The following is a 12,797-nucleotide window of genomic DNA, read 5'->3' on the forward strand; positions in this document are numbered from 1 at the left end:
ATAAGGAAAAGAGACATGCATCCCTTAATACCAAAGTTACAGGAATAACAATAAAACAATTTGATTGAACTAATTGTAGATCACAAATCATATTGAAGTCAGCTACATGGATCACCTTCTTCCCATTAGCTTTTATCTTAAGAGAACTTCTAAACCTGTAAACTGAAATCTTGCCAGAAGAGAATATTATTAGAAAGCAATCCAAAAGTGCACATCTTTTAATGCTCATATTAAGGCGAGGTAAAGCCGGAGATCATACAAATAGTCGCCGTTATGCTAGAATAGGCCAGCTCTGGCGAAATTACCGGAAGATGCTGACAACGACGGAATATCTGGGGATGCAGTAACAATATAGTATTGCTTCTACGTTCACATAAGCAAACATACAATATTTCTTTTCTATTCAATATTTAAAAAAAAAAAAAGTTAAGAAAGGTAAAAGAAGGCCAACCGCTCACAACAGCACCTCCATATCCAGCAAGGTCCATCCCATACTGCCGGACGGCCTCCCTGGCAGCTCAATTCTGCAAATTGGGATCCAAATAGTACCCAGAAGCATTAGTTTGTACATAATACGTGGCGTTAGATTATGGTAAAGAGGTCAAGGATGGAGAGAAGTCCACTCCAGGTGGCCTGCGAGCGATGGTGGAGGCGACACTTGATGATTCAGTACAGACATGATGGAGTTGATGCAGCGATAATCGAGGTTGCGATTCAGGGAATAATAAGAGTAATAAGGGTCGTTGGGCGGTGGATTAGAGTTGGGATTCATTACAGGAATGAAGTTGAAGTCGCGAAATCTTCACAACGAGCCACGAGATGGCAAAAAGTGAGATCCGAAAAATAATCAAACTCCAGACTCTGTCAACGCGAGACCTCCTCAATTTTGGATAGTTAAAAATAAATCCCGTGAAATATCACGGAGTTTTTTCTCCTTTTTTTACGATTGAACGTTTGAATCTGTACGATCGTCTTTCACGAATCACTATTTATATACTCTGAACACACTCATCACTCACCGCTCACCACTCACTCTGAGTCTGAAAGAGAGAGAGAGAGAGGGAGAATGGCGACGACTTCACATTTCTCTGCGACTTCGCATTGTAGTTCTGTTTCGAGATTCGTCGATTTCGGTTCCAGAAGCGGTGGCAAGTGGAAATCGAATCTGTTATTGATTCGGACATTGAGGTCCCGGCCTCTTGCGAGGTCGTTTTCCGTTAAGAATGTGTCTAGCGAGCCGAAGACGAAACTCGAAAATCCGATCTCCGGCGAAGGTGCGCTGTCTTCTTTGGTTTATATTATCCGCAGTTTTGCTTAATGTTCTTCTCTAGATTCTGTTTGTGTTAAATACTGTTTGGTTTAATTATATGATTAAAATTACTTGAAATTTAATTAAATTTTAAATAGAATTTATTTAAAATAAATTTTATTATTTAGTTCGATATAATTTAAAAGTAAAATTTAATTAAAATATATAATTAATAAAATATAAATTAAAGTACATATATGGTGAATTTTTTTTTTTATAATAGAAAATTAGTATGAGAGTTGATATTAATGTATACTCTTGTGTAAGAAAATTTTTATTTCGTTCAATTAATTCAAAAAATTTTAAAAGTTTAAAATAGACGGCTGATTATTTAGCTGTACTTATTATTTTTATTTAATATTTATAAAATAATATAAAAATTAAAAATATAATTATTTATTTGAAATCATTAATTTTTAATTATTTATTAGTTTTCAATTATTTATTTAATTAACTAATAAAATAAATAATAATAAAAAAATTATTATGGACATTTTAATCCATACAATATTATTAGGTAAGTTTTATAGAATTTATTTTAAATTTTATCAAAACTTGAAAGAATTTTAATTATAATCAATTTCATAGAATTCAATTATTATAATTGAATTTTAATTTTTCTTTAAAATAAAGATATAAAACATGAAATTCAATTAAATTTCATAAAATTTAAAAAATTGAAATTGAATTAAACATATCCTTAGTGTGTTGTAGCTTTGGAGGTTAACGATGGACTAGTATTGTCATATTATTAACATATGATAATAAATTATATAAAAAAATATATATTTTTTAAAAAATAAAGTATAGTAAAGTATATGACAGTGGTAATAGTGGTGAAAATGAAGAATTATATGTTTTATCAATATGTATAGTGACACTTGTCCTGCCAATTTATTTTAGAGTTTAATAATAAAATATAATTAAAAAAATATATTACATGTTTAAATACATCATTTTTTATATTTTATAGTTAGGATGGTATATATACATTAATTTTTTTATTAATTATCTTAAAAATATAATTAATTTTTAATTTTTTATTATAAATTAATATATTATATTAAAAAATTATAAAAAATTAAAAAGTAAAATACTAATAATAATTATAATAATAATTTAAAAATTAAATATAAATATAATATTAAAAATAATAAATTATATTTATTATGAACATATTAATTAATAATATTATTAAATATAAAAATATAACTTAAAAATAAAAAAATATATATTAAATGTATTACTTTACATAAATACACAAATTCAAATTTATTATTTGGCATAAGTGTATGTATTTAAGTAGGTCACTATCAATATCTACCATTTACATATAAATATACTAGTCGTTACATTGTGTGATTATTAAAATATTTTATATTACTATTATATATCATAATAAATAATATAAAATTATTTAATAAAATAATATTAATTCATCCATCAAGTAAAATATTTTCTTTTTTATATTTACATTTAGTTTTAATCGAGGGAAAATATATTAATTTATCTCTTGTTATTTAAAATAATATAAGAAAAAACTATTAATTAAATATGTAATTTATTGCTATAAAATAAAAAAAAATTATAGAGAAAAATCAGAAATTTAATTAGTGTGCTCAAATTTTGGAATAAGAAATTTAAAATTTTCAAGTACAAAATTATATATCAATAAATTTAATTGTATAAAAAAATTAAAAATTTTAGTACATTATCATATATTATTAATATTTAAAAACATATTTCATTTTAAAAAAATTATATTTTAAAAAAAATAAAATTTATTAAGTTTTAATAATAGTGAATAGCGGTTTCTTGAATTATATTTTTTAAAAAATAAAATTTATTAAGTTTTAACTGTGTATAGTGGTGTCAGCGGTAACAATGAATTAGAAAAATCACTTAAATAAAAACATTTTAACATTTGAATAATTTTTACCCAAATTTTATATATTCGGAGGGTTGAATTGATTAGTAAAAGTTATGTAGTCATGTATCTTATATTAAATAAAAGAGAGCAATAAAAAAAAATTTTTAATATGAATTGAGAATGAAAGAAATAGAATCATGCGAAAGAAATTATATTAGTAGGTTTTATATAAAATGAACCTATGAATGTGATCTTTTTCAGAAAGCAAAAAAATTAAAATGATAGTAAATATTAATATAATAAATTATAATAATTCAAGTTTAACAATTTTTTATTCAGAATTTATAACTCAGTATTATAAATATTATTTTACTTTTTATTATATTTTAATTATTTATATATATTTTTTATAAATTATTTAAGTTAATAAAATTCTATTTTAATAAAATTTTATATAATTACTTCCATTAATTTTTTAATTACTTTTTATTTTATCATAATTAATATTTTTTATAATAATTTTAATTGATTATATATAGTTATTTTATATAATTATTTATATTAGTGGAATAAAAATATATAATATTTATTAATTATATTATATTAAATATGATTTTAAAAAAATTATCAAATCAATAAATTAACATGAGATAATAAAAGTTTTTTATATAATATTTTATTATAGACTTATATATATATATATATATATATATATATTTACTATGATTTATTTTTGTTATATGAACATATATTTTTACATAGTAGTTGTACAATTTTTATAAATATATTTTTAATATTATATTTATTATAAAAATAAAAAATATAATAATTTATTAATAATGAAATAGAATAAAATTTTTGTTATAGTATTAATAATATATTATATTAAAAATAGTAGAAAATCAAAATAGTAATAACAATCAATATAATAAATTTTGCTTATTATATCAAAAAGTAAGAAATCAAACAGTCATACATTAATAATAACAATTAATATAATAAATTGTATATATTATATCAAAAAGTCCTACATTATTGTTGATAAAAATAATAAATTAACATATAATAAATTACATTTAACATATATATTAATTTAACATATATATTAATTATTATTTTATATAGAAAGAAAATTAAAAATATATAAAAATTATAATTTTATATCATATGACATAATTATATATAGTATTAATTGTGGACTTGACTATCTCTTATATATTTGTTATTATTCACCTATGAGATGTAATACATGTAGCATTAATTAATTAATAATATTGATTATAATTTTTTTAGTTTATTTATTAGTGAAAAATAAAATAAAATATATACGTTAAAATTTTTATTTTATTGTAATTAATATATTATATTAAAAAATTTTAAAAAATTAAAAAGTTACACACTAATATTAATAATAAGAAATTAAAAAGTTATATATAAATTGTAATAATAAAAATAATAAATTTTATTTATTATAGACATATTAATTAATAACATTATTAAATATAAAAATATAACTTGAAAATAAAAATAAAAATAAAATAAATTAAGTGTTTCACTTGGCATAACTAATAAAATTAAATATACCACTAGTTAACCTCTCTCTCTATATATATTTTGATAATAATTTATTTTATTATTTAAATATTTTTATATATAGTAGTTATTTAATTTTTATAAATATATTTTTAACATTATATTTATTATTAAAATAAAAAATACAATAAAATTTTATTATAATATTAATAATATATTATATTAAAAAATAATAGTAATTAAAAGGTAGTAACAATCAATATAATAAATTATATTTATTATATCGAAAAATAGAAAATAAAAAATTATACATTAATAATAATACAAGTTATAAATTATATTTAATATATATATTAATTATTATTTTATATATAAATAAAATTATAAATGTATAGAAAATAATAAATTTATACCATATGCATAATTATATATAGTTAATTGTGCATTTGGTAATCTCTCATATATATCTCTTATTATTCACATAAAAAATAAAGAGATGGAAAACACGTAACATCAATAAATTAATAATATTGATTATTATTTTTTTGTAATTTATTTATTACTAAAAATAAACATAAAATATATATGTTAAAATTTTTATGTTATTATGATTGATATATTATATTACAAAAATTATTGAAATTAAAAAGTAACAAACTAATAATAATGATAGAAAATTAAAAAGTCATTAATAATAAAAAATTAAAAAAATATACATAAATTTTAATAATAAAAATAATAAATTATATTTATTATAGATATATAAATAATAATATTATTAAATATAAAAATATAATTTAAAAATAAAAATAAAATATATTAAATGTGCAATTTGATACAAATATAAAGTTATAGATTTGACATCGTGTACACATGGATGAAAGTGTGCGGATGAGAGCTTCCGGTCTACATGTCTTTCTGAGTCTTTTTGTCGTGCTTTAAATTTTGGAGTTTAAATGCTAGAGCAATAACTTAAGCATCCATCATTTCTCTTCTAGCGTAGGAGATGTTGCGAAAATGATGCTTACTGGCAGTTGTTGATAGGACCACCTCTTACATTATCTTGTTAGAACTGACAAAGGATTAGCATGCAAGATTGTCAAAATTCCTGCTATTTGACGATTTTAACTAGCCATCTCTTTCCAATCAAACTTGCTGTACGGTGCGAGAGCTCTCCAGTTTGATTTCGAAAATAGAGAGTCCTAGCTGATCTAACTGGCTTTTTCATAGGTTAAGCTACTAATCATACACGGTTGTTGTGTCCGCATCCTTTTTGTTGATGCTGACTCGATAATGTATGACTGGTTGCTGGAAATGTAGCACCGCAAAAGTTAAGCTATTCTGGGTTGTGTTTATGCAAGGTGGAGGGCTTTTCTTCCTCTAATTAAGGAACAGGAAAAAAAATCTAATTCTTACTCCTAGTTATGCAACAGTGAGGAAACACGAAAGATTGGAAGTGTTTTCCTTAACGCTTCCTTAATAGTATTGCAATATAGATATCTTTTATTCTCACTTGAATATTTTGGTGTCTACAGATGCTTCATCTATCGCCTCAAGTATCAAATGCCATGCAGAATTCACACCATTATTTTCACCAGAGAAATTTGAGCTTCCAAAGGCATTCGTTGCAACTGCACAAAGTGTTCGTGATGCTCTCATCATAAACTGGAATGCGACTTATGAGTGCTATGATAGATTGAATTTGAAGCAGGCGTACTATCTGTCAATGGAATTTTTGCAGGTCTGTCATGACCTCTGCTTGTGTTCCAACAACTGATAATTCATTGTCTGAAAAGGATTATGTTAGTTATCATGATATTTTCTTGCAGGGTAGAGCACTTTTGAATGCAATTGGTAATTTAGAGCTGACCGGTGCATATGCGGAGGCTTTGACCAAGCTAGGACACGATTTGGAAAGTGTGGCTCGTCATGTGAGTTTGCTTTAGCAGCTTTCTTCAGTATAAATTAGCTGTAATTTATGATTATTACTATTTGGGCCGGGGGAGGGGGTGGGTTGTTGGCTTTTGCATGGCAAAGTTGGTACAATTTGCTACTATAACATGTATTACTTAGGAGGGTTGATGCTCAAATGGTAGGCTTTGTGAGGAAATTTGCAGGTAGATGGGATATAGAATAAACCCTATAGAGCTCCAGTTTGAGGCTCATAGTTCAAAATAATTTTGATTTGGCAAGTTTTCCTTGCTATAACTAAATATCTGCTTTAAAGCCTTCATAATTTGATATGTTATAGACCAGTGGTTACAGGGAAAAAAGGATTCTCTTTAAGTAAAGAGTGTGTGTGTGTGCCTATAGGGTTTTTGCTAGCTAATTTCAATGGTCAAATGATAACAGGAGCCTGATGCAGCACTTGGAAATGGAGGTCTTGGGCGACTTGCCTCCTGCTTTTTGGACTCCATGGCAACATTAAATTACCCTGCATGGGGTTATGGATTAAGATACAAGTATGGCTTGTTTAAACAGCGAATTACAAAAGATGGTCAAGAGGAGGTTGCTGAAGATTGGCTTGAGGTTGCTTTCTGCTCATTATCTTTTGCTTCAGATGATTCCTTTAAATATGCCTACTGGTTAATCATGTTTTCTCCTTGTAGATGGGCAATCCCTGGGAAATTGTGAGAAATGACATTTCATACCCTGTAAAATTTTACGGCAAGGTTGTTAGTGGATCTGATGGAAAAAAACACTGGATTGGAGGAGAAGATATAATGGCTGTGGCATATGATTTGCCAATACCAGGTTATAAAACTAAAAGCACTATTAACCTGCGACTTTGGTCAACTAAAGCTCCAGCAGAAGATCTGGACTTGTCTGCTTTCAATGCTGGGGGGCACACAAAGGCATATGAGGCCCTAGCAAATGCTGAAAAGGTCTGAATTTCTTATGAATATAAATGTCTTCTGTTTACACACTTATGTTGCTGCACCTCAAGGTGGTAGCTTTTATCAAATGTTCCTTTTTGTTCTGCCTCTGTATCTGCATCCGCTAGGTCTTTTTTGGGAGAAAAGTATATGAATTTATAGGATAATCATTGCAATGCTTTCCCTTGAATTAGATTTGCTACATTCTCTACCCTGGGGATAACTCATTGGAGGGCAAGACCCTACGTTTGAAGCAACAATATACCTTATGTTCAGCTTCTCTCCAAGATATTATTGCGCGTTTTGAGAGAAGATCTGGCTCAAACATAAAATGGGAAGACTTTCCTGAGAAAGTTGCAGTGCAGATGAATGACACTCATCCCACTCTCTGCATTCCAGAGCTGATGAGGATTTTGATAGACCTGAAAGGCTTAAGCTGGAAGGAGGCCTGGAACATTACTCAAAGGTACCCTTTGTTTTAACTGCATGATTTTTGTTTTGTTTTGCTATATCAATAAAACAATCATAATTATGTTGTTTGTTTTGGAATCTAAGCACTATAAGATGATTATGTTTGGAAAATTTGAACATAATGAAGAGCTGGATGGTTGTGATGTGAGTTTGCTGTTAGGTTCTCACGTCAGTGGAATATAATTATGGACTCTTCACTTAACACTTGTCCTTGATTTATTACAGTGTATTTGTCTATAAATCGAAATGAGCTAGCTACCACTTGGAGTTTGAAACAAATGGCATGTCACACTTTGTTATGGATTTCTTTATTTCTTCTGTTCTTCTTTTTAATTTTCTGGTGTTGTTTGCCAGTGAATTTCCTCTGAATATCTCATCTCAGCAGTTCCTTTGCTTTTGTTTGGTCGTGTTTCGGTGTTTCATAGTATCTGAAAAAAAAAGGGGAAAACAGGAAGTGAATATTTATTTACTTATCTACCCTTAGTTCCTTATCTAGGATTCGCTGTTTGCAATTGGCCTTTGTTGGTCTTCACTCTCTTAACCTTCTTATTTGCAATTCTCAAATTTTATATCTTGTAAGTTATGACCTCATTTTCTGTTGATTATGTACCAGAACTACGGCATACACAAACCATACTGTTTTACCTGAAGCTTTGGAGAAATGGAGTTTAGATCTTATGCAGAAACTGTTACCTCGACATGTAGAGATCATAGAAATGATTGATGAAGAGGTAATACTGGATATTTTAAACGAAACCTTATTTAAGTGGTGATATGCTCATCTTAATTCTAGTTTCTGTTATTCGGTTTTGCAGCTGATAAACACAATTGTTTCTGAGCATGGGAGGGAAGATTCAGACCTTTTGGAGAAAAAACTGAAGGAGATGAGAATATTAGAAAATGTAGATTTGCCTTCCACCTTTTCCAATTTAATTGCTAAACCCAAGGAAAGCTCCGCTGCAGCTATCAGTGAAAATTCTGGTGAGGCAGGCAAGCTGATTAACGAAAAAGATGAAGTTGATAGTGGAGATGAAACAGAAAGCAAAGGTGAACCCAAGAGCACAGGCGCTCGGAAGAAGGAAGAGGTGGTGGCAGAACCACCTTCAAAGATGGTCCGCATGGCTAACCTCTGTGTTGTAGGTGGTCATGCAGTAAATGGAGTTGCTGAGATACATAGTGAAATTGTGAAGGATGAAGTGTTTAATTCATTTTATAAGGTAAACTTGATTTATTTGCGTGCAGGTCAATGCTTTCTAAATGACTTAATTGAAACTAAGGGGTTTAGGTCCCTCTCCAAATTATTGTGCAAATGTTTATATCTCTTACCCGTATGCTCCCGTGCTGGCAGTTGTGGCCCAACAAGTTTCAAAATAAAACAAATGGGGTTACTCCAAGAAGATGGATCCGTTTCTGCAATCCAGAATTGAGTAAAATCATTACTGAGTGGACTGGATCTGAAGAATGGGTTTTAAATACCGAAAAGCTGGCTGAACTAAGAAAGGTAATCCACCATATATACATCTTTTATTTTTGAAATACTTTCAATCGGTAGCCCACACAATGATTAGTTTCAAAGTTCACATTGAACTTTTTTATACCTTGTTGAATGTCAAGTCTAATATTCTAGGGACAATTGACACTTCTGGGATAAAAAATTTAGGTCTTGTCTTGATACTGTTGGCTCAAGTATCCGTAGCAGATGGAGGATTTTCAATGGGTATGAGTTGGATTCTAAATGGCTATAGGTTAATGGGCCATGTCTTGATACTATGTTGATCTCGAGCTGAGGTAGCAAATGGATGAGTTTCAATGAAGAATAGAGGAATTCTTTGCGGATCCGTTAATTGATTCTTGGGATTAAGTTTCTTTAGAAAATTACGAGTGTCAAAATGATTCAAGTAGCCCTGTTGTACTGACTTAGACTGTCCTGGAAGTACATAAGTTCAATTTTGGCCACTGAAGTGGAGAAACTGAGTTTCTTTAGAAAATTTTATGTCCCTACATTCTATAGATTTGAAGTTCTGATTAGAACTAATGGCTAACAAATAATTCCCATCTTCTCAGTCGCTAGATATCGCTTACAAAGTAAAAGCTGATATGTTTGTTTGGGAAAAGTCTGGTTCCTAAAGTAGCTGACCATTTGTTGGATAATTAATGTAAATATTTATTAGATTTGTTTGATTACAATATCACTGCATGTCATAATCAAAGTTGTGCAATTTGTACATGTAGTTTGCAGATAATGAGGATTTCCAAACCCAGTGGAGGGCAGCAAAGAAAAGCAATAAGATGAAGGTTGCGTCATTGCTCAAAGAAAAAACAGGGTATTCTGTCAGCCCTGATGCAATGTTTGATATCCAGGTACATTTATTGTTTTTGAAGTCTTCGTACTCCTGTTAATGCAAGTTCAGAAAGTGGTAAAATTATAAGAGTTTATGGAAAGACTAGCACAATAATGGGGGGAGAGTTTTGTTTCTTTCTCTTCCTTGTTCTTCATTTGAATTGGCATTTCCTAACTAGTTGATGAAGTTATTGTGTACAGGTGAAGCGTATTCATGAATATAAGCGACAACTGCTAAATATTCTTGGAATTGTGTATCGTTACAAGAAGATGAAAGAAATGAGTGCTGTTGAAAGGAAAGCTAAGTATGTTCCTAGAGTTTGTATATTTGGTGGAAAGGCATTTGCCACTTATGTGCAAGCCAAAAGGATTGTGAAATTTATCACGGATGTGGGGGCTACAGTTAATCATGACCCTGAAATAGGTGATTTACTTAAGGTATAGCTTTAACACTTAATATTGATTGCAAATCATGAATATTTGTGCTCAATATATATAGTTTTTTCTGTTATTATTTCATCTGAGTTAATCTTGGTTTGTAAAACCTTAAAATTCAAAGGTTTGTGCTCTTTAATTTTAGATGTACTTCAAATCAATCGCTTGCAATAAGTTTCATTCTATGTCTAAACAGGAGTGTTCTATTTGCTTTTCCTTATTAAACTTTAGGTTGTGTTTGTCCCGGATTACAACGTCAGTGTTGCTGAATTGCTTATTCCTGCAAGTGAGCTTTCACAGCATATCAGGTAATTCAATTTTATTCCATATGGGTTTCTTGCCGACTTGATGCATTTGACTTATATTTAGAACTAAGCCTGAAAATAGCTTTGTGATGATAGTTAAGAGTGAGCACTATATTTTCCTTTTCTTGTAGTACTGCTGGGATGGAAGCCAGTGGAACGAGCAACATGAAGTTTGCTATGAATGGTTGCATCCTGATCGGAACCTTAGATGGGGCCAATGTTGAAATACGACAGGAGGTTGGAGAAGACAATTTTTTCCTCTTTGGTGCTGAAGCTCATGAAATCGCTGGGCTGAGGACAGAAAGAGCTATGGGGAAGGTATGCTGAATGAACCAATTAATTTTTGGCTTGAAATGATTTCTTGACTAAATATCTGTCATTAATCTAACAGAAAAAACTCTATCACAATGAACTTATTCAAGAGTCTTCAATGTATAAAGTGAATGCTAAAATAGATAACAAGAAGCTTAACATTTCAACCATGCTAATCTCTTATATAGTTTGTTCCGGACCCACGATTCGAAGAAGTGAAAGATTTTGTTAGAACGGGTGTTTTTGGCTCATGCAACTACGATGAACTGTTGGGATCATTAGAAGGAAATGAAGGATTTGGACGTGCTGATTATTTCCTCGTTGGCAAGGATTTCCCCAGCTATGTAGAATGCCAAGAGAAAGTTGACAAAGCATATCAAGAACAAAGGGTGAGTTACATTTATTTGATGTGGCATACTTGTCCATCTCAGTTTTCATTTATATTTAAATAATTGGATAAAAAATCCAAGTCATATTGAGTGACATCTGTAACTGGTGGCAGAGATGGACCAATATGTCAATCATGAATACAGCAGGTTCGTACAAGTTCAGCAGCGACAGGACGATCCATGAATATGCCAAGGATATTTGGAATATTGAACCTATCCTATTGCCGTAGTCACCATCTCTTGAGTTGCGGCGTTGGTGGTGCCACTAGCTCATGCAAGGTTGATTTGCTCACACTCAGCAAGGTTGATTTGCCTTGCGGAATTAAATTGGCTTATAATATCGATGGTCTAAATAATTTTGTATGTGAAGTTCGATTTTGTAAACTAATAATAATAAAAAATAAAGCTCCAAATATTACTACTTGTTGTGTTATATCTCACCTGTCTGGGTCTATCAGAAATAATCATTATGCACTTGCTGAGCATGAAAGAGGTTGGCTTCTGTAACAAAATAAGAAATAATTGGGTAATTTCAGTATAGTTTTTAATCGAAGTAAGTGAGTATATATATAAATTATAAGGTTTTATTAAGACAATCTCTAATAATTCTCTATCAATTAATAAGTCTATAATTACGTAATCTCGTATAATTATGTACAGATTATGTTCACACTTTTACACTGTCTCTCAAGTTGGATCATAGATATTTATCATACCTAACTTGTTAGAAAGATATTCTATTCGAGGTCCATTTAAAGTTTTGGTGAGTAGATCACCCAGTTGCTTTCCTATCTTCACATAACTGGTGGAGATTAAATTTTCTTGAATCTTCTCATGAATAAAATAACAATCAACTTCAATATGTTTAGTCCGTTCATAGTATTTTGGATTGGAAGCAATGTGAAGAGCAGCTTGATTATCACACCAAAGTTTCGCAGGTGACACAATATCCATAT

General features: G+C 29.2%; 1 protein-coding gene across 2 annotated transcripts; it reads left to right on the forward strand.

The window, feature by feature from the left end:
* The first annotated feature begins 599 nt into the window (after positions 1-599).
* On the forward strand, positions 600-12,262 carry LOC110603383 (alpha-1,4 glucan phosphorylase L isozyme, chloroplastic/amyloplastic). 2 transcript variants are annotated; one of them, XM_043953995.1, is made up of 15 exons: positions 600-1,274; positions 6,248-6,453; positions 6,542-6,643; positions 7,065-7,241; positions 7,322-7,597; positions 7,783-8,054; positions 8,673-8,790; positions 8,875-9,276; positions 9,408-9,560; positions 10,292-10,420; positions 10,602-10,838; positions 11,067-11,143; positions 11,272-11,458; positions 11,641-11,841; positions 11,955-12,262. In XM_043953995.1, the coding sequence occupies exons 1-15, from the start codon at positions 1,067-1,069 to the stop codon at positions 12,069-12,071; spliced, it is 2,862 nt and encodes a 953-aa protein (XP_043809930.1). In that variant the 5' UTR covers positions 600-1,066; the 3' UTR covers positions 12,072-12,262. The 2 variants fall into 2 exon arrangements, with proteins under 2 accessions (XP_043809930.1, XP_043809931.1); XM_043953996.1 differs by lacking the exon at positions 600-1,274 and adding an exon at positions 5,858-6,073.
* The last annotated feature ends 535 nt before the right edge of the window (positions 12,263-12,797 follow it).

The sequence above is a fragment of the Manihot esculenta genome, chromosome 2, assembly GCF_001659605.2.
Source record: "Manihot esculenta cultivar AM560-2 chromosome 2, M.esculenta_v8, whole genome shotgun sequence".
NCBI lineage: Eukaryota > Viridiplantae > Streptophyta > Magnoliopsida > Malpighiales > Euphorbiaceae > Manihot > Manihot esculenta.

Coding starts and splice junctions, on each gene's coding strand:
- LOC110603383 (XM_043953995.1), top strand. CDS start 1,067: ATGGCGACGACTTCACATTTCTCTGCGACTTCGCATTGTAGTTCTGTT. Junction 7,242..7,321: donor TTGCTGAAGATTGGCTTGAG/GTTGCTTTCTGC, acceptor TTCTCCTTGTAG/ATGGGCAATCCCTGGGAAAT. Junction 10,839..11,066: donor AAATAGGTGATTTACTTAAG/GTATAGCTTTAA, acceptor ATTAAACTTTAG/GTTGTGTTTGTCCCGGATTA.